The 22,712-nt window shown below is 46.1% G+C and overlaps 1 protein-coding gene across 1 annotated transcript in view; it reads right to left on the bottom strand.

The window, feature by feature from the left end:
• Gatb (glutamyl-tRNA amidotransferase subunit B) overlaps positions 1-22,712 on the bottom strand; it is a 75,516-nt gene that overhangs the window by 10,895 nt on the left and 41,909 nt on the right. Inside the window, exons 9-11 of the mRNA XM_036191409.1 lie at positions 20,750-20,939; positions 8,886-9,019; positions 277-355 (exon numbers count right to left, since the gene is read on the bottom strand). Of these exons, the coding sequence (XP_036047302.1) occupies positions 277-355; positions 8,886-9,019; positions 20,750-20,939 (403 nt within the window). The remainder of the gene's footprint in view (positions 1-276; positions 356-8,885; positions 9,020-20,749; positions 20,940-22,712) is intronic.

Genomic DNA, 22,712 nt, shown 5'->3' with positions numbered 1-22,712 from the left:
GCTGTGGTTCCCCGGCCACGACACTGGCGAGGCTACCTGGGGAGCAACGTTTGTGGGAGACACTCCAGGAAAAGGCAGACAATAGCCAGTTCTCCCAGGAAGCTAAAACCAGAAGCCAAATCCCTCTGCTGACTCCTTGTGCTGCACTTTGCTGGCTTTCTACTTTCGCCAAATGAAATCTTCCAGTGTTCAAACTCACGGGCACTTAATACTTCAGTCATGAGTATTAACTGGGATTGTGGAGCGATGGGAAGTCTTCTGGGAATGTGCACATACCTGTTTAGCTGCTGCTGAAGAAATTGCTTGGCTGTCCAGGAGGTCGAGGAGCTCAGCAAGCGCAGCAGGTGTAACAGGACTAGTGGCCCCCAGAAAAGAGAAAAAGTCAGCATCTTACATCAGCAGTGCCCACTGGCTACCAGAATCCAAACGTTTGCTCTTGTATGTTTAAATAATCAACTATACTCAAGGATGAAAATAATAGGCTAGCTGGGCTCTATTATTTTGTATTTTAGGAGAACAAGTTTTTGTACTGGTGTGCTTTTAAAAACTTTTTATTTTACCACCCATCAATAACAGCTGTTTGATGGCAGTTATAGCAAAAGACAACTGCTCAATGTAATTAGTTCAAAAAAGGAAATGACTACAAAATTCATGAACCACAAAGGGGCGAAAAATCTAGTAGTTGAAAGATCTGATCTGAAAGAAAAAAAAAAGAAAGCCTTCATACAAAACAGCTAATAAAGCCACTTTCCTGAGTGTTTTTATGCAAATATACATTTTTTTTCATTGGAAGGAATTTTTCCATAGGGATATGCAATGTTTACCTCATAGGCCTTCTATATGCAATGTCCTTGTTTATCTGCAGATTCTTAATGGCTTTCTCAACACAGACAGGCCTAGAAACTCACTATTTCTCCACTTAAATGATGTGACCTATTGGAGGACACTATGAAAATAAACACTGCAGGTAAATACTTCAAGTGTTACTAACTCACACTCAGAGAAGAGTAGGGTATGTATGCACTCAGACTGCTGAGAAGACAGTCATAGAGCACATCTTTACAAATACATATCTAGCCACTTCTAAATACACACAGTAACTAGGGTAATGAAATGACTATCTGAAGTCATCACGGGACTCGTTAAAATAGGAACCGTTTATAAATAGCACCTAAGTGTGTCAGTATAAAAGGACTCTGAAGCACTTGAAAACACCTTCTGTAGAAGTCTTGGCTCCTGTCACTCACTATTCATTTCTTTAGAAACTTTTGGGTGAGGAGCAGGGAACGATAGCTTATCCTCAGTGCCAGTTTCCATGAACTCCAAACTAATAGTGTTCACGATCACCATGTTCTAATTCAAGTCCCTTACCTAGGGGCTGTTCATTTAGTCTAGGGAGGTCCATCATCCTTAAACTACTATTTACTCCAAAGTACAGAAAAAGGGCAATTCCAAGTGGAAATTAGGTTTAGAGACTATCTAGTGTTACCACACTCCTACTCAGAAGTCTAAGAACTATCCTGTTAAAGTCTGTGGGGCAGAAGGCTGCAAAGTAAACAATAATCTTTTCTAACCTCCCATCCTTACTGGCAAGAAATAAGAATCAGTTTGTTTTCAAAATGTAGGTTGCTTGGATGTTGTAAAATCCATAAAATACAATCACCACTTATAGTGTAGACCCTAAACAGAACTCATAATAAACACCGAGGTTGCACTGGGTTTTTGGAACATGAAAAGAGGTCACCATTCATAAGTCAATGATTGTCATGATCCATTTGATCTGCTGCAACAGGCCACCATAGGTAGAGTGGCTTATGGATAGACAACTTATTCTTCCCAGTTCTCCAGGCTGGAAATTAGAGATCAAAGCGCCCCAGAGCCTGTATTTAGTGAGTTCCTGCTTTCTGTTCCTGGTTCCTTCTTGCTGTGTCCTCACAAGAGTTAAAGGGTAAGCTAGCTCCCCAAGGCCTCTTGTAGAAAAGCACTAATCTTATTCCTAACGCTCCACATCCCAGACTCCTATTTCCTAGGACCACAGTCTATGGCTTTGGAACACACACAACAATTCATACCATGATGCTATGAAAGATGTGAGGTAGGGAGGGACAGAGAAAGAACGTAAGATCACTTAAGACGGAAGCACTCTCTCTGCCTTACAGAAGTTCATCATAGGCCTTCATTGATTAGCTTGCTTATTAATTTTCTCTATAGATTTCTGGACTGACCTAACAGCAGATAGGATTTCTCAGTCACATTTTTGTTCTCACAACACACTGATACACGGTAGGCCAATAGTTCCTGTGTCTTGGGACTTGCTTGGACAATTGGCACACTATACAAACAGTTGCTCTTTAGTACCTAAGGGTCTGGTGGTCAGAACACACTATCCCACGGATACTAAAGCCTGTGGATGCTCATGTCCTTTGTACATGGTGATATAATCATTTAGAACCTACACACTCCCTTCCCTATGCCTTAATTTCTTGATTACCCACATAATATGATATGGATGGCATGTAAACAGTTGTTACACTGTGTTGTTTAGGAAATACTGATAAGAGAAGCGTCTGTACATGTTCACTGCTATTGTAAATTTTCAAAGGTATTTCCAATCTGTAGTTGGTTGAACCCCAGATATGGGAGGCTGACTGCAGGTTGCAGCTATGCCAGGGATAAACCTGTGAGACCATGACAAGGATCAGTAGCTGTCATACTGATCCTGAGAGACATCCTTCATCAGTAAATAAATAAAGCATCAGAATTCAGACTCAGTGGTGGCAGCAGCACAGCTTACTAATTTGCCGCTGTCAGATAATCTTGGATTCTGGACAGCTAATGTGTCTCCATGAAAGAAGAATCTGACACCTCAAGGTTAAGCTTCCTGGACCCCTCGTCGGTTCTGAGCAGGGTATCTTGGAAAGGGTGGGATGGGTCTGCAAGTCCTACAGTTTCATTCAGTCCCTTACAGCTCTCTTAGGATCACAGCTCCAGCTCGGGCCCCAAGAGCAGACACCCTGACACTACGCTCCACCCCATGAAATGGCAGCCCATCTCAATCCTACACTTACCTTAGCCCCATATCCCTCTTCTCTTCTGCTAAAGCAAGACTCAAAAGGCTCCTGGAAAAAGATGCAGAGGCCTGGACCGCCAGGTGGTACATGCTGTTCACTGATCCTTTTGTTTTCTTATTTTCTGGGGCCCCACATGGCACCCCACTCCTAACTATTCTCCAAACTCTTGTTCTCAGGACATGCCCTTAGCTATTTCCTAAGAGTTTCGGCTGAGAGGTGCAGTGCTTTCCAGATGCTCTTCTTTTCCTACGACATCTAACCACTCCTCACCTGCCTTGCACCCAGAACCTCCCCGAAATCCTCCTGGGATGCTCAGCTCCCTTGTCACGAAGCTAATTTAATCCTGTCCCTTGTACATGCTCAGACCTTCCTACTGGGAAACATGCTAACTGATCCTGCAGCTACTTGCCCTGCTTGGCTTAGTACCTTCTGCTAGTAAATAAAGGATTGAATGAATGAGTAAACTGACATTTGGTACCATTGGCCCTCTGGGAGCACATGTGTCAGGATTATACCTTACCCCCTAGAGAAGCTCTTCTCTGAAAAACCACACCCTCACTAGCTGCTGAGCACCCGCTTTCCCTCTTCCTGTCCCCTGTCCCTGACTCCAGATGCTGCACTGAGAACTCTTCTCGGGGCCTCTTGGGTCTTCCCTCTTCCTGGCATCCCTTCTGCCCCTTGTCTGCTCACTCTGCCCATTCAGTGCTCTCTTCCTTGTCTCCCAGACTCTCCTCAGTCTGCAGAGGGGAAGCCCAGGGCCGCCACTTCTGTTCTGGCTCCTCTTTCTTCCTGCTTCATTCACGGGCTTCCAGAGAGGCCAAAAGCTCACCAAAACTATGTGTTCTATACGGGACAACCAACTTCAGGAAAAAACCACATGGGACATATCTGAAGCTTACAAAAAGAATGGAGGTGGGAAGTACTGCCCAGTCATGGTGAGGCTGCCACATGTGAGCTTTGCCACACTGGTCCTGGTGGCTGAAGAGGCTCACTAACTAAGGTCAGCTCTGTGGTTAGGCTGGCAGTCAGTGGCTACTGTGTGAATATGGTTTGTTCCCACTGAAACTCTATGTTGATATGCAATCTCTATGAGGTATTAAAAGAGGGGACGGGGGGGGGGACCTTTAAAAGGTGGTTACTTTGAGTGGGTGTCCAAAAAAGCCAGCTTGGTCTCCCTCATGGTCTCTCACCAAGTGATGAAGCCTTCTGTGGCAGTAGGCTTCTACCAGCAAGCCCATCCATCAACATATAGGCACTCAACCTTGGATCAGAATATGAGCCAAAATAATCCTCTTTCTTTAGATGGTCCCTAGGCTGTGTTAACAACAGAAAAAGGACTATGGCAGCCAACTGGCTAAGAATCCCTTCCACTGTGTGGTCCCTGGCTTCCTCTTCATGTGATTTTGGGATGACAGTATACCTTTACTGGGAATGGAATACCTTGAAGAGTTCGCTATATGCTAATGCCTATGAACCCTTCTGAGGAAACACTAGGGGGTCTGTGTTCACTCAACAGGCTCATTTCCTTGTTATAGCAGAAGCTGTTGAGAAGGCTGTTCAGAGAGTCCACTAAGGATCCTGCAAACACCTTAGACGAGGGCCAGTAAGAGCTCAGAGTGTCGGGAAGGACAGACAAAAAATATGTTATCAGGGGGAAGTTTCTAGAGGTCTGCTTGCTGTCTGGACTCATCAGCCCACAAGTCCTTATACTACCCTGAAGACATTCTTGTTGAAATAATCAGATTGTGTAAAAATCAATGTGTGTGTGTGTGTGTGTGTGTGTGTGTGTGTGTGTGTGTGAGAGAGAGAGAGAGAGAGAGAGAGAGAGAGAGAGAGAGAGAGAGGCAGACAGACAAAAAAAAAAAAAAAAAGGCTGCTTAGCAAACTTCCAATTCACAGACCAGCACAAAGACACTAAGTGGAGAGTCAGGGTGACCAACCAGCATACAGACACTAAATGGAGTAGGGTCTCTTGGGGAGGTCATCTGATCTCTTAGGGCCTCAGTTGCCCCATCTGCTCAATGGAAGAGCTGAATCTGAGATACCCAAGTTCTCTCCCAAGATGAAATTTCAGGAGCTCACAAATTGCAACCATCAACACAGTGACTGTAACTTCAAAGCCAAAAGATTTCTATTTCTGGAAATTGTAGCCCCCTTTCTTCTTGGAACCTTCTTGCATCTCCCGGCTGAAGTGAGTCTCCCTGCTCCCCACCCCACTGCTCTGGATACACACATTGATGACGCGGCTAACACAGTTCATGTCCATCCCCACAGACATCACTTAGGCCTCCCTCACCAAAACCCTTTCCAGTCTTCAAGGCTGTGGCATGGTTGTCCACCTTCACACTCTCCCAGATGGCTCCCACCCTCCCTCACTGGCCACAGTACTGCCAGTGCAAACCGGTGAGTTTCTGAAGAGAAGGGTTCCCGCTGGGGGAAATGGGTGACAGTCAGAAATGCCAAGGTCACTGGGAGTTCAGGCCGAGCACCCACTGTTTGACACAGCCATGGATGTGCTGAGGTAATGTCACACACACTGGCCTGGGCTCCCCATCCAAGGGGACCTTAACAGGACCCTGCCATTTTCCTAGCTGCCACAGTGAAACTCTCTTGCTCATTCTCCATATTGAAACCTGTTGCTCCTTTTGGGTGTCTGCGTATGTTTTTAGGTTGTGGTAGTGGGGATGACAATGACCCCCATGGGTTCATACTTTAATGTTTGGTTCCCTGTTAGTGGAATTTTTAGGAACGATTAGGATTGGGAGGTGTAGCCTTGCTGAAGGAGGTGTGGCACTGGCTGTGGGCTTTGAGGTTTCAAAAGCCCATGCAAGGCCCAGTCCTGCTCACTCTTTCCACCTTGCAGAACAGATGTAGGCTCTCAGCTGCTCTAGTGCCAGGCCTACCTGCCACCATGTTTCCCACCACGATGGTCATGGGATTACTCTCTGAAACTGTAAGCCAGCCTCAGTTAAATGCTTTCTTTTATAAGTTGCCTTGGTCATAATGTCTCTTCACAGCATTAAAGAGTGACTAAGACATAGGTACATATGCACATGTGTGCAGGTGTGAGTGTGCCACCAGGGGTCCAGTGTTAGGTATTTGCTGGGGAATATTAGTTTAAGGTGTGGTACTTTTGCTTATCTTGCATTTGTTTAACTCTGGGAAGCTGTGTTACTGTGCCTGTCTAAAACACCTGATGGCCAACGACGAGGCAGGAGAAAGGGTAGGCGGGGCTGGCGGGCTGGAAGAATTAATAGGAGAAATCTGGGTTGGAGTAGCCAGAGAAGGAGGGGAACATCAGGGTCCAGCCACCCAGCCACCCAGCCATGGAGCAAGAGTGAAAGTAAGATTACAGAAGTAAGAAAAGGAAAAGCCCAGAGGCAAAAGGTACAATGGATAATTTAAGTTAGAAATGAGCCAAGCTAAGGCTGGGCATTCATAACTAAGAATACGCCTCTGTGTGTGATTTCTTTGGGATGAGTGGCGGGCCCCCAAAAGAGCAAAAACAAACAATAGGCATTTTTTTCTGAAGCTCTCCACCTTTTTAAAGACCAGGTCTCAGTGGGATGCAGGGCTCACTGATTTGGCTAGACTATGGGGCTCTGAGATCCTGCTGTCTCCCCCTCCTTCTATACTCACTGGATTATAGGCATGGCCACTGGATCCAGCATCTTCTACAAGTGTGCTGAACTCATGTCCCCACGTTTGTACCACATGAGTGATCTCTCCAAGCCCTCACTCTTTCTTTTGGCCATGTACCTCTTCTTTGAGTTCTGTGACTCCTGACTGTCCTTCTACTCCCTGACATTTTTGTCCATCTTCTTCTTTGTCCTGCTTCTAAGAAAGGCATGGGATTCATCCTCAGCCACTTCAGGCCACTGTCTTTCCAAGGGCTCCTCACTGATTTCACATGCTGCCATGTGCACCATCTGCTCCACAGCACCACGTGACTCCAGGTCTCACCTCAAGATCTCCATGAGTGTCCTGGGTCAGGGCACTTTCTCTCTGAGAACGTCTGACTAACCCTGTGGTCCCCAGCTTGGGTCTTAGCTAGTCTGCTGCCTTTTACACCTCTCAGGCTTCTTTCAGAGAGGTGCCTGCCTAAGCCTGTCCTGTGGGCTGTTCTTCCCGGTTGCTACAAGGCTGAGTCCTAAGAAGTATGCAGAATGAAGTGAGAGAAAAGTGATTTATACATCCTAGACACCACCTGTCAGCTGTGGGTCCACATGCCTTGAACCCTGCACACCCCACTGTGGGCTTCTGCCCTACTAGCAGCTCAATTCTGAGCATCCTTCTCAGACCCTCTGCCTCTTCCTCCTGCTCCTAAAGCCTCAAATAATTCCATCTGTTTCACCTTGCACATGTGAGAAATTTAGAAGTGGAACATGTGAGGGAGAATGGTTCCCTTCCTGTACTATCTCATTTCGGCTAGGCCACCGCCATCTAGCCACAGGCCCCTATCAGGAGCACTGCTCATCAGAAGTCTCATGAGATGCTCCCTACTGGCCATCCTGACTTTACTGAGGTAGAGGCTGAATTGTGCCCACCCCCCACAATATACATAGTGAAGCTGTGACCATCTGATGTGTCGCTATTAGGAGGTAGAAACTTCAGGGAGTGACTGGGGTCGGCTGAAGTCATGAGGGTGAGCACCATGATGGAATTAGGAACCTTATGAGAAGAAACCACAGAACTTTCTCTCCCTCTTTCCCCAATACCCCCCACCCCCCATTGAGGATACAGCAGGCTGATGGCCACCTGAAGTCCAGCAAAGGAACAAATCAGCTGGAACCTGATTTCCCTTTTTTTGTCCATCTGCAGAATTGTGGGTAATTAATGTCTATTTAAGGGACTCATCTTGGAAACTTCGCTATAACTGTCCAAGATATTAATATATGCCATATTCCTCCAGCATGAAATTGGAGTAGCCCTGTGATCCACAGTTTGGCCTAAAAATCCTTCAGGTGGCTCCTGGTCACCTACCTTTCCAGCCTGCCTACCTCAGTACCCCAGAGCCTTTGGGTTTTCTGAGTTCACCTGTCTAGCTGCTTGTCTGATCACGGAACTTCTAGATGTATGTACCCTACACTCCGACTTAGCAACCCCAAAGTTCTTCAGGGGTTGACTTTCTCGAGGTTCATTTCCTGAGGCTCTCCCTGGGCCCCACACAGGCCCCAGTTCTGCACTTTACAGTGGTCTGCGCATGCCTCTAGCATAGCAGGAGCAGGCTGAGGACATGGCTGTTTCCTTAGGGGTTTGGATCGGCCACAAGTGAGCCAATTCTTTGTCTTGTTCTCCTTCAGCTACTAAGCCCTAGCACACTACCCCACCATAGTACCCCAGCACAGTACCTTAGCACAGTACCCCACCACAGTACCTTAGCACAGTACCCCACCATAGTACCCCAGCACAGTACCCTAGCACACTACCCTAGCACAGTACCCCAGCACAGTACCTTAGCACACTACCCCACCATAGTACCCCAGCACAGTACCTTAGCACAGTACCCCACCATAGTACCTCAGCACAGTACCCTAGCACAGTACCCCACCATAGTACCTCAGCACAGTACCCTAGCACACTACCCCAGCACAGTAGCACAGACAGTGCATTGCGAGATTTGAGGAGAGTGAATTTTCAGATGGGCTGGAGAATATTTTTAGAATGTGGAACACAAAGGGGCTATTTGTTGTCTTGTTAGGGGACTCTGAGGGAGAACAGGCAGAGTGAAAAAATTCACACTGTCCTATTTCAACAGCCTCTGGACACAGAGTTCATGATAGAGAAAGAAAGCAATCCCCAGCCCTCACTCACCTCTCACTGACTGCAAGATTCTGCTGCTTTAAATAGTACAGGAAAGTGTTCAGGACCCAGTTTGTCACCTTTTTGGGCTCTGCCCTAGTTTCTTTTATCACACTTTGGAAGAACTCCAGTAGGCCAACTTCATTCTGTTGAAAAAAAAAAAAAAGAATTACACGTGTGTGTGTGTGTGTGTGTGTGTGTGTGTGTGTAGTACATACATGTGTAGATGCACACACACATCTCCCCAGACTGGAAGAAGGCCACTGGAAACCACTGCCTTCTGTCTCCACGAGACATCTACCATTTCTCAATCAGCAAGCCGTCACCAGATCAGTCTGTTCATTTTCACCAACATAAAATCCTTCCACTGCTGCTCTGAATCCATAGAGCATTTCCCCAAAGGAATACATGTTTCAGAGTGCCTAACTTCATGGACCTGAGGACAGCGAAATTCACTGTCTCCCACACTTGCCTGCCACTCAGGCCCCTGCCAGCCATCAGCCCTGGGGGGTGACGTGGACTTGCATGGCTTGACTCCAATGCCCTTCTGTCCTGTCCCCTCCTAGATGGCCTGGTGACCACTGGTGAAGAAGGTAACAAATGGAGCATAACCACATGTGCTATTCTTCATTTTGTCCTAGGAGGTAGCCAATGGTCCTGGAATGTTCCAAACCACGCAAGAAGATGTACACGTGTGACCCAGTGAGACTAGCCCCACAGTGGGTAGAGGAAGCCTCTGGATTCCAGGCCTTCGGAGACAAGCTGGTATGGTGGCCTTGCCTCTCCTCATGTCTATGAGCTATTCATCTGGGTTGGCCCAATGATGACACTTGTTTCATGGGCTTTACTGTTTGCCCCCCTCTGGACTATAACATGAGTTAGAACCACACTGATCCTATTCATTCTGTTAAGTACAGCCAAGTTGGTTCTGGTCACAGAAGAGTCTTGGTAAGAACCAGTGGATGGCATTAGGGTCTCTTGTCACCTACTATAAATCACATGTGAACACTCATCCTTTTTCATGCCACATTCACCTTTAAGTACTAGGGATTGCCATAATTATGCATGAGAGTAGCCAAGACATTTATTAAGTTATATACTGTGACTACTCATCAACTCAGAGTGATTGAGCAATCCCTAGTATTACTGTTAGAAAAATAAAAACATGTTCTATTTGTAGAAGAGGCTTAAATCTCCAAATGCAGATGGTATGGTTTTTAAAGGTTTAAGATATATATATGCAGGTGTCCATAGAGGCCAGAGGTGATGTATTCCCTGGTAGTTGTTCCAATGTGAGTTGTGGGAAGTGACCTCAGATCTACTGCAAGAGCAGAACACACTTTTAACCACTGAGCCATCTCTCTAGTCCCCAGATGGTATATTTTTAAGCACATATTTTCCTTACCCACTGAAAGCCAAATTAAACATTATCCTCAAATTATTCTTATGTGCACTCTGCAGCTAAACCTCCAACCTTTCCCACTTTCTTAGAATCCTTCATTGAGCAAAAGAACATTCTAGAAAAACAAGATACTAAGAAGAAACAAGACATACCAACAAAAGTACACTCTAACTTTAGCTACTGTACAAGTTTTAGTATGTGCATGGGCACACTGCTGCTAAGGTAGGAATCCCGTACTAGAAAGTATCTACGTGGCCTTTCAGATTAATTCTCTGGTGACAAGCCTACTGAATAGTCCCACAATCACGGCTGCATCTCCTTTCGAGCTACCGCTATTATTCTGCTCATGCTAAACTAGGGCAAAGGCCCCTCAGCAGCCCAAACCTGCTACAGAGAAAGGCAATCTAGGTAATGTGAAGAGAAGTGTTGCTTAACCGTTAACTCTCCACACTTCTCCACTGGTTCACGAGTCACTGGGGAAGAAAAACAGGGCTATGCAGCTCACACTGGGGAGGCAAAATTCTTCTTGTTCTCATGCAGACAGGCTGGCCCACCGATGGAATAAGCTGCCAGGAGGAGACCTTTCTGCTTTTTGAGGAAAGCTTTCCAAAATCCACCTAGAAAGAATGCACTCAGGCTTGCAGGCTTGGCTGAGTGACTGCATGTGATGACTACGCCTCCACCCTTGGGTGGTTTTATTATTGGATGGATAACACCGCGAGTCAGATTTCTGTTTGTCTTCTGCCAGTGCTGTGATGAAGGCTCTCGAGCTGGACTCTACTCCACTGGGGGATACAGGGCTTCAATGCACAGTGTAAAGAGGATGCAAAACTTGCAGTGACAACAGGGTGAGCTACAGGGAGTGAGGCTGCAAGAGGCTGCTGCTGCCTCCGCTGCTGCCTAGAGAATACCTGATCAATTAGAGCTGCAGGGGACTGCCTGCCCTGCCCTGCTCCTTAAAGCAGCAGTCCACTTCCCAAGGAGAATATGCATGCGCGCGCGCGCGCACACACACACACACACACACACACACACACACACACACACACACACACACACACGTCTGCTGCTTTCCACAGTTTTCTTAGTCTCACAAGACTGGCAAATGCTAATAAGCTTGGCACAAAACTCTCAAGTCTCTGATGAACATGGCAGCTCAGCCATCTGGTTTTGTCAGGAAAACAGTGGACCTGTAATTCTCTTACACAAGAATCATATTGAGAGCAGCACAAGGCTACTGGATTAGGCCTTTGGTATCTTTCCCCAAACCACAAGCCTTGATATATCCAAAACTCAGCCACACAGCAAGTCAAGTCTCCCGGCTGATGTGACTGCAGCTGTTCTTTCAGAGATGTCTAGAGCAGCAAGGACCAAAGATCCTGTCTTATGGATAGCACCAGGCAGTCGTGCAGTTCCTGGACTGCAAAGCATCTTCGCCACTTTTAATTTCATTTCTCAAAGCATTCAATTATACACAGAGCCAATGTCAAGTCAGCTGCTTAGGCACTAACAGGAACCCTCATTACTAATGGATTTGCCAGCTACCCAATGCTAATGAGCAGCAGAATAGAGGGGTAGCCATACCCTCACTGCCTGCTCTAGGAAGAAGCCTCAGTTTGCCCTTGCACTGGGCTCTGGAAGTAACATGCTCCTACACTGTCTCATGTCGGTTACCATCAGTGATGGTGAAATGTTGGAAGACCATTCCGGTGAAGCAGGATGAGGGCTGATTTCTCAAATCCACATCCTGTTCTAAGTCACATATCTTGTGATCCTGATTCTGGTCCAGAAACGAGGCTGGGCTGTATTTATAGGTAAAATGAAACCCAATACAGACAGCTGCCCAGTGATACTCAGGAAAAACTGGCTGAGGAACAGCTATTTATGTGACAGGGAGTGTCCTTAGCTGCCTTTTGGGACCTTGAATTAGCAATTCCAGGCTGGTCAAGGGCTCTCAAGAGTAGTTACTAAATATGGTATTTGTGCCTCAATTCATCACTATCAGATCCCAAGGCCACCAAGGATATCTGGAACCTCAGGTAGTGCTAACCTCTATGGGTTTGCCTAAACACACATACCCATGATGCTTAATTTACAAATCTGATACAGTAAGCAACCACGAACAACAAAACAGAACAACCATAATATATTGTGATAGAAGCGGTTTTTTTTCCTTAATTTTTTTAAAATTTTAATTTCCTTAATTTTTTAAAAATTTCTGGTATTTCCCATTTGCTATGTTTGGCCCACAGCTGACTGTAACTCAAACTACTGTACTTGTTAGACGCAGACAACAGCAGGGCCCTGTGGGCAGCTGCATACTCTGCCACTGCTCATGACAGTAATGCAGGTGCCCTCAGGTTCCTGCTTCCTGCTGTGGGGTGTTTGTACACTGTGTGAAGATGTGTTGCTGTGATTGTGTAATAAAACGCTCAACAGCCAATGGCTAGGCAGGAGAGTACAGGAGGGACTTCTGGGCAGAGAGAACTCTGGGAAGGAGAAAGGCGGAGTCCACAGACAGACTCAGAGGACGAAGTGGGGGCAGTACAGAGATGAGGCAATACCATGTGGCCGAACATAGATTACTATAAATGGGTTGATTTAAGTTAGAAGAGGTAGTTGAGGACGCGTCTAAGCTAAAGGCCAAACTTTCATAGTTAATAGTAAGTCTCCTTGTCATTAGTTGCAGGCTGGCGGTCCTGACAAAAAAGCACTACACCTCCTCCATGTTATTTCATTCAGTTCCAACAGTCCCATGAGCACATAATCAGGGCTTTTGCAGATGAAGGCACTGAGGCACTTCTGGTCTTGAGGTCACCCAGCCAGACAGCAGCAGAGCTCTGTAGGTTGGGCTCTCCAGCGGAAAAGATGGAGGTGGGTTTGCTGCCTTTCTGGGTACTGAAAATGAACACCTATTAATGTAGGCACAATGTAAGCCACATCTACAGAACAGATGTTCCCAGCACTTCTATTATATTATGTCGGCCAGCTGCTCAAAGCTTCCTGACATTAAAGATGCCACAGATGGCCCAATCAGTTGGCTTGGAAACTAGAAGAAGGTGGCAAGTTATACTATCTGCCTGTGCAAAGGTATACCCAAGTCACGTGGCATGACACACATCTGTCCCCAGATCAGGAAGGAAGACAGTGGCAGACACAGCATCCATTCTACCCCAGGTGGCCAGGAGTCCCCACGTGCCTCTCTTCTGCAACCCTTCCTCCCTCGATTAGGGAAGCGGGGAGGCACTCGTCGAGACCCTGACACTACACGATTTTTAAGGGCTCCATTTTCTTTCATTAGTTGGGTAGTAAGCATACTCAATTTCCGCACTCTACCCACCACAGGGAAGTCAAGTGGTGGGCTCCTAGCTGGTAACAGCTGACTACCCAGAAGGCCCTGTACCTACCCCACATGAGCAGCAGTGGTTTCTTCAACTGGGTAAGGCTCTGCATGTCACCATGCAGCACTCTGTGGAGCTCCAATGGTGACAAGGGTGTGAGGAGCAGAGCTCTGAACATCTGTGCAGATGTTTAAGGGGCACACCAAATGTCCACCCAGAGACTCTGTTGTACCTTTGTTATACTAGTGGCTCTGGTCATCCTTACAAAGTGAGGCAAACAAATTCGAACCCAACAACTTTGTAAATCATGGCTATGAGAACAGCATCAAATGCTAGTGGCTGGGGTGGAGAGGAAGTACAGCGGGCTGCAACAGCAATGCTTCTAGGCCAGAAAGTGGAAACTGCACAGTAAAATGAGGGCCTGCAATGTTCAGGTGGTAGTGGCTCAGGTCTGTGATGTGAACATGCTTGTCTCTGGGGTGACAATCTTCAGCGAAAGCTCCTGTGAGTGGCAAAGTTACTTATGCAGCCAGGTTTCTCCATGGGGAGAACAAGCGACCTGGCAGTGTGAGGCTGGCCTAGGAAATAGGACTCTCTCTGGGAAGACAGGAAAGCCAGAGAACCCTGAACCACCGCCCCAGCTGCAAGCATATATGGGTCCATGGAAGCTCTACATCAGCACCATGAGCCCTGGGTGTGCCCTTCAGGCCTTGTGAGGCAGACAACTAACTGTAGCTCTGCCTTCTTTTCTGGGCCTCACAATCCCTACCTAGGGTTGCTCCCACTGTGTGTGAGAGCTTCTAAACTCTGAGCAAAACTCTCAACCATGTCACTTGTGCTGTGTTCCCAGCAAAGCCGAAAGCACACACAGCCTAAGCTGAACCTAGCAGCAGCTCTCTGCGGAATGACTTTAACTAATGCACAAATCACTTCGGCTCTTGGAGATATATTTACTCGAAGACAGAATTTGTGCGTAATCAGTTTGGGAATATACATTTCCCTTGAATAATCAAAATATAGATAATTAAGGTAATACAAGTTGACAGCAGAGTGGCAGAGAGACTGTCTGCACGCACGGGGCCCACAAAGTGCACTGCTAACAAATCAGTTCTGGCTGCAGCCACATTTCTACTAGTCCAACCCAAGAGAACCTGGGTCGCTCAGGAGGAGCTCTGTGCTGGGGCTAAAAGGCAGAGGGGGGCACCATGGCAGCATGGAGCAGTATGGATAGCCATTATCTCCAAGCTGTGCTTGCCTGAAACCTGAAATAAAATCTCTTATTTGTCCCCAAAGTGTATTATTCCACAAACAGGAAGTCAAGTATCAGAACGGGATTGGGACCTAGGCCCCTGAGGGTCCCCAACTCAGCACGAGGACGCCCCCTCTTCTTGCACTTTTTTCTCAACAAAGGTCAAATTCCTCTCTTGAAGTGCCTGTCACTAGTATCTGAAAGGAAAGAAGCCCTGCTTTTGCAGATCTGTCTATTCTACATTACCAGAAGAAAAGTTTGGTGACCCCCCCCCCCCAAGCATGGTAGTAATTGTAAAGTACCCTTAAGCAGGCAAGGCTGAATGCAATTTAGAAAATGAAAAATAAAATCAATTTTAAAAATTGTGTGGAGCTGAAATATGGTGTGCTACAATGTTGACCAAATGGCTTTTTCTTCAGCAGCAGCTAAAGATGACGACCTTGCACCATAAGAACTTGGACAGTCTAAAACCAGTCACTATGGCTTCAGATAAGATTCAAGCTGCTAGCTCCACAGCAGTATGACATGGGGGACCTACAGAAATTTGCCACGGGGACTGTTTTACAGGCAATCCATCCAGAAAGCAAACCAGGCCCTCTCTAGCTTATAAGAGACCTAAAGAATAAGCTTCAAAACAGTTCATTTACCAGTCAACTGACACTTTCTGTTTCTTTGCCCTTGGGAGACATCTTCACCTTTTCTATGATGTCAGAATCAAAAGATCATTACTTCCGATGGAGAAAATGAAGCTGTCCAGTAAGATGACAAGTCTCAGGCTGACTACAAAGCCTGACACACACACAAATGGTCGCACAGGTTACTGGCTAGAGGGTAGGTCGGGGTGACATCACATTTTTCTACAGATTCACGGAGGCTAGATTTGATTTTTATAAACTCCTGCTCTGCATGGTTCCCACTGAGCCATGTTTGCATGTTGCCTGATACCAATACTGTTTTCCCTGGAATCACACTATACAATTTTTAGACTCAATGAAAATTCTGCTATGTCTACCATCTTTGGGGTGTGAGTCATCCCCTCTCCTGGGGGAGCTTGGACTGCCTGTGTCAGTTGTGAGAGCTTTAACTGGGTTGGGACTACCCAAAGCATGAAGAGGAACAGGCCAAGCTGAAGTCTGTACAGAGGGACTGGACACCAGCAGGTACAGCAGCCCTCCCAAAACCTTGAGTCATCTATTGTTCACATGCACAGCTCCCCTAGTGAGAGCTCACAGCAGGTCCTCACCAGGTGCTTGATCTGCACTAGGCTCAACAACACAGGGCCTCAGAAAACCAACCCCACAATCCCTCCCCACTGCCCTAGGTAGGAACACTTCTCAGTGACCCAGACCAAAGGCCCCAGGTACCTCCATCAGAAAGTTTAAACAAAATAATTGAAGATGCACAAGACAGCTTGTTACCTTTGACCTGATTTTTCCACTTGGAAATCAGCAGGACTTGTGCTGTTCATTTTCCATTGCAGATGACTGATTTTCACAAAATTTAGTAGACAACATTTTATGTTTATTTATAGCACAGTCTGGCATCTTCAAAACCAATAAGAGTGGCTAAAAGCTTTCAATGAACATGTACTTTCTGATTGAGCTTCATAGAAACAGTCCTGGGACTGTATTAAGCATTAAATTTTAGCAAAAGTAAAAACTCAATTTCCTCCACTAATGAAACAAAGGCAATCAAAACCAGTCATTACCTAAAAAACATTATTTCCACTTGGCATGGCTGCACATTGTGCGTGTGAGCAGGTAGCAGAGCTCAGAAACATAAAGCATGCATGGTCCAACACGAGTATAAAGTTCCTTACAAAAAGGTTCCATTTCCTCATGTATAACAGGAGAGCACCTGCCTTGGGTGCTGTCTGAAGCAAATATGGTAAACAGAAGAGCATGCTGTAAGCAAGCTGCCTTTAAATGGGCTGCTTAGAAAAATGGCTACCATCCTTTGTGTTTCCGGAAAGAAACAAACTAGGAGGTGATGGTCCCATGAAAATCAGCCTAGAAGATTACGAAAAAAAAAAAAAGCACAAAAAAAAAGCACATGCATATAACTCTAATAATTCTAACAGTTTTTCCAACATCCACTGACTCACAGAAGGTATTGCTTTACTATCAGAATCTAATCCATAGATCTCAGCTTCTACATTTCTACCTTAATCTTTACAAATGAGATTAGAAAGTCAGTCAGTTTGACTAAGACAGGGGAAGAAGGTTAGCTAAATTACTTGGAAGCTTTCAGTGGGTCTGAATGTGGGTACAGAAAATCAGTATATAGGTTTCCTTTTGAGAGGGGATTCTCAGAACAGCTAGGAGAGAAAATCCAGACCAGGGGTAATCTGCTAATAGAACAAAGCTGGAACATAGTGTCTGAGACCAAGTGACTTGACACATGATATGACTGGAGCATTCACTTGAGTCTTCTTACCAAGGGCGCAGTGATGCATACCCAGCCCCATGATTATGCTGGGTTGTCAAAGGGTGCTTTATGTATCTGGTCTTTAGAAACTGCCAGGGACTGTTACTTCTTAAGGATTTTCATGTGTAATACAGTAGTATCCCATTCATTCAATCATCTGTCTGTCCAGGCCATGAGACCTACTACATGCTTGATAAGACAGCAGATGCTAAGGTATATTAGCAAAAGTTCTGTAAATGTCAAAGATAATACTAACAAAACATAATTTAGTGTTTACTGCACAGGAAAACAGCAAGATAAATTAAAAGTGAGTTAAATTCTGAAGGGTTTTTATTTGTGGGGAATATATATGTGTGTGTGGGGGTATGCACACACTACTTAATTAAATAAGAAGTCCAAAGGCAGTGAGCTGAGTGGAAGCCATGAGAACACACCTCGACCACTGCCATTTATTTAATGAATACTCCTGGGCACTCTTTAAATTGAAAGATGGTTCATTAGATTTGTGCATCTGCCCTTCTCAGCAATCTGTTGTGTTTCTGATGAAGGCAGAAAAACATGAACATATCATTGTCGGGAATGTTATGAGTAACTCAGCTTCCAATGATTATGGAGTCATAAAGGGCTCAGGCTGCCTAATTTCTGGAAACAATTTGTCTGAATCATTCTCTGTCTGTTCCAATCTCCAATTTTTATCCATTCTGGAAATCTCAAGGACAAACCCTTTTATCTTTTTGTTTTATAAGTCACCTAATACATTATCTTCCATCTATAAATATTATGTCTTAAAGGTACTAAGAAAAATAAGTATAAAAAATGATCCCTGCCCCCCCCCCCCCAAAGAAAACAATCACCTCCTTGAAGTTTCAACATCTTGTTTAACATTGCCTCTGGGTTCCTCTACTCCATTTATCTACTGTAGTCTCCCAGAGAGCTGACCAGGTGTAGTGCCTGAGTAAATGTAAACACTATGAGGGAGTGAAGGGGGAACAATTTTGCTCCCTACCCAATGCCTGCTACCTTGGAGAGTTAGTTTTCCCTAAACAGGTTCATGAACTATTCAAACAGATGCACTCCTTTGCTATTGTCCTTAACAGCACTTATTCAAGGCCTGCTGGGCGTGGCCCAGAGAAGACTAAGACACAAACATTTATATCAACGGCCTGACTTTACAGAACTTATGCTCAGCAAAGTGAGGCAGACACATTCCAGGGGCCAAGTGTGACAATGTCAAGAGCTGCTTTTCAAGGGAGTGAAACAGCTGTGTTCTGAAGATTTCAGGAAACCCTTCTCTTTTCTTACAGAGAAGACTGATATACAACAACAGTTCTTAATTCATATTCAGTGTTTTCTTCTTGGAAATCAGGCTAGAACAAAGAAGTGGTCAAGAAACGTTGGTGCATTGCAAACTACCTCAAATGGTTGGCTTGAAGCCAGCTGCTCAAAGGTCAGATGGAGAGATGGCCCTGACCTCTATGAAGCCAAAGACCCTTGGTCCCCTCCTCCGTTCTTCCCCGAGATGAGCTGCAGAATGCTAATAAGATGCAGGTCTGCAGTTCAGTGTTGGGTTCGAGTGGCAAAAGTGATGGGGAGACATGTAAAGATTAAGACAGTTTGTTAGAGCAACTGTGCTGGCTAGTTCTAGGTCACCTTGATATAAGCTAGTCACCAGAGAGGACGGGGCCTCAGTTGAGAAAATATTTCCATAAGATCATGCTGCAGACAAGCCTGTAAGGCATTTTCTTAATTGGTGATTGATGGGGAAGGGCCCAGGCCATTGTGGATGGTGCCATCTCTAGGCTGGTGGTCCTGGGTTCTGTAAGAAAGCAGGCTGAGCCATCCATGAAAAGCAGGACAATAAATAGCACTTCTCCACGGCCTCAGCATCAGCTCCTGCCTCCTGGTTTCTGCCTTGTTTGAGTTCCTGTCCTGACTTCCTTCAATGATGAACTATGATGTGGAAGTATAAGTCAAATAAAACATCTCCCCAAATTGCTTTGGGTCATGGTGTTTCATCATAGCAATGGTAACCACTAAGACAGAAATCTAAGAAATATACACAAGTTGTAAGGAACCCCTGTCTAGAGATGTTCTATACAGGATGCTGATCAGTTGAGTTCTGCAAATATCTGTTGATGGCTCAACAGCTGAATGACAGACTGGAACAGTGCTTTCCTTTAGGACACTGGCCAAGATATGCTACTAACTTAAATGCAATGTTAGTTATCACAGGTGTATGGATGCATAGGACACAATGGCACCCCACTGGAGGCAATGATCAAGTCAACCTAGAGTACTAGAAAAACAGCAGTCATCTTAATCATCGGTCAGAAAACAGGAGTTCTCACCTTAGGCACTGTTTACTCTTGAAGCAGCTGCCTTATGGAGGATAAAAAGAACCACTCAGCCAGGAGCAGGCTGCCTAGTGCACTATAAACCACTATATTGTGGTTATTAAGAGTGTGTGTGTGTGTGTGTGTGTGTGTGTGTGTGTGTGTGTGTGTGTATCTCCTAATACTCCCATATACTTATTGGATCATTTAAAAAGCAAGAATCTAGTTCCACAGGTTTTGTTGCTCTGGAAATGACAGGAGTTCAAGGCCAGCCTAGATTACATGATACCCTGTCTCAAGAAATACTCAAAACCAACACAACAACTTCCCAATTTCTCCTGCTGACAAGAAGATGACAACTGTGACAGAATGCCACCCTCACTGATGCTGCATCACTTTACCGTTGTCATGACAAAGAAATCCACAAAGCCCCAAGTAGTTCTGAAAAGGATGGAAAATCCCTAAGCTACCTAAGGGTACCAGATTCTCTAATGGCCCAAAAGAGGCATCCCCAAGCTTCACAGGGCAAAGATGTTTAGTAGTTTGCAACATTTTATACAGGATGTTTTCTGGCTTTTGGGAACCTAACATCCTGTCATGGATCAACATGATTAAGACATCTAGAAACTCTAAACATTGATATGTATTTAGTCCTGCAGACACACTTGTCCTGGGAACACACTCATCCCTAACATCTGAACTAGCTTCCTAGTCTCCAGGGCTCCTGTGGGCAGCTTGGAGGTTGTTTCCTTTTCTGGTGTGCTGAGGAGGAGCAGGTGAGCATGTACTGTCAAGGGCAGTAAGTGAGGCAGTGTGCCTTACCCCTCTCAGAGTATCTGGAGTAGGGGAAATGCACCTGACAGTGCATGCAGGGGCTCTGTGGAGGAAATGCACCTGACAATGCATGCAGGGGCTCTGTGGGGATAATGTACCTGACAGTGCATGCAGGGGCTCTGTGGGGGAAATGCAGCTGACAGTGCATGCAGGGGCTCTGTGGGGGAAATGCAGCTGACCGCATGCAGGGGCTCTGTGGGGGAAATGCAGCTGACAGTGCATGCAGGGGCTCTGTGGGGGATCATCCAATCTGCTGAGCTGGGCTAACTTCGGATCCAGTCGACACTTACCAGTAACGTGAAGCTGTGCTCTGGCAGCATCCCATACTGCTGGACAAGCCTTTCTCTGGTTGCACTGGGAAGCTCGGGAAGCATGTCCCGAAGCTGGTCAATATTGATCACCTGCTGAGAGTCTGCATCTGAAGGCAGAGATGTGGCATCGTAGAGCACTAAGGGAGGCAGGTTGGGCTCTGGCATAAACCTAAACAAAGAGAACAGATGGGATCTGAGTCTGGGTATCTGGATTTATTAGAACCACAAATCTAACAATGATGGGGATGCTCTGTGCTTAGGTACAAAGCCAGAACACTTGCAAAGGTTTCTGAATGTCCCAGTGAAAGATTACACAGCAAACCCATTCTTCACATTATGGAATAAGGATGGGAGAAAGGGTGGCATGGAACTGAGCCACACTCTGGTTTATACCAGCGAGGAAAGTGTCAGAGGGTTGGAAACTGAGGACAAATGAGAATAATTTACTTGTGAGGAAGATGACTTCCCCTACTTTAAATTCTCTATTTTTAGCAGTACTTGTACAATAAATTAAAAGTCAAAGAGGGAAGAGAGGGCTCTTCCCTTCTTGAGAAGTAGAGCAGAATGGGTTTTGCCTAAATGAAATGTGGAAGCTAGTGGGGAGGGAAAAGGGTGACTAGGTGCAGCCTGGCACACTGTCATAGTAGTGGACCTGTGTAACAGTGAGTTCATGCCACTGGACAAATGCCGAAACCCACAGGAAGGACAGCCATGAATGAATGCATCCCACCATAAACTATGGAGTTCAGTGAATAATGAGCAGCAATATGGTTGATTCACTATTGTAGTAAACCACATTAATGGAGTGACAGGAGCCTGGGAAGAAGTGCATGAGAACTCCACTTCCCATTCAAAGCTGCTCTAAAACAGTCAGTTGTTAATACTCAGATGGACTACAGTACTGCATTCATCTTATGAAAGAAAAATACAACTTTGCTTGTTCTGCTCCAACACTGCTTTCTCTCTGCACAGAGCCAAAGGGCAGGGTAGTGGTCAGCCATGCAGGGTAGTGGTCAGCCATGCAGTCAAGTGCTCAGTCATGCAGGGTAGTGCTTAGTCATGCAGGGTACTACTCAGCCATGCAGGGTAGTGCTCAGCCATGCAGGGTAGTGCTCAGCCATGCAGTGAAATGCTCTGCAAATGAAGGGTAGTGCTCAGCCATGCAGGGTAGTGCTCAGCCACGCAGGGTAGTGCTCAGCCATGCAGGGTAGTGCTCAGCCATGCAGTGAAGTGCTCTGCAAATGCAGGGTAGTGCTCAGCCATGCAGGGTAGTGCTCAGCCATGCAGGGTAGTGCTTAGCCATGCAGGGTAGTGCTCTGCAAATGCAGGGTAGTGCTCAGCAATGCAGGGTAGTGCTCAGCCATGCAGGGTAGTGCTCAGTCATGCAGGGTAGTGCTCAGTAATGCAGGGTAGTGCTCAGCCATGCAGGGTAGTGCTTAATCATGCAGGGTAGTGCTCAGCCATGCAGGGTAGTGCTCAGCAATGCAGGGTAGTACTCAGCCATGCAGGGTAGTGGTTAGTCATGCAGGGTAGTGCTCAGCCATGCAGGATAGTGCTTAGTCATGCAGGGTAGCGCTCAGCCATGCAGGGTAGTGCTCAGCCATGCAGGGTAGCGCTCAGCCATGCAGGGAAGTGCTCAGCCATGCAGGGCAGTGCTTAGCCATGCAGTGAAGGGCTCAGCCATGCAAGGAGGACCTAGAGTAGAGGTGCAGGGAATTGCTCAATGCAGTATCAAGTCTCAGCTGTGGGCAGGCAGTCTGTCCTCTGAAAGTAAGGGCAAGCCCAAGAGGAAAGCTTCTGGAGACTCACTGCTGTCTAATGTGAGGGTTCTAGTAGAAGCCACAGGCTGAGTTAAAAGGCAAGCTCCATGGTCAGTAAGGAATTATAGGGAGCAGCAGCATGGGAGAATAAAGAGGGTGGAAGAGTCTGAACCTAGCAGACC

This window comes from Onychomys torridus, chromosome 6, assembly GCF_903995425.1.
Source record: "Onychomys torridus chromosome 6, mOncTor1.1, whole genome shotgun sequence".
In the NCBI taxonomy this organism is placed as follows: domain Eukaryota; kingdom Metazoa; phylum Chordata; class Mammalia; order Rodentia; family Cricetidae; genus Onychomys; species Onychomys torridus.
The sequence above is the reverse complement of the archived record's forward strand: the minus strand, read 5'-3'. Positions and strand labels throughout refer to the sequence as shown.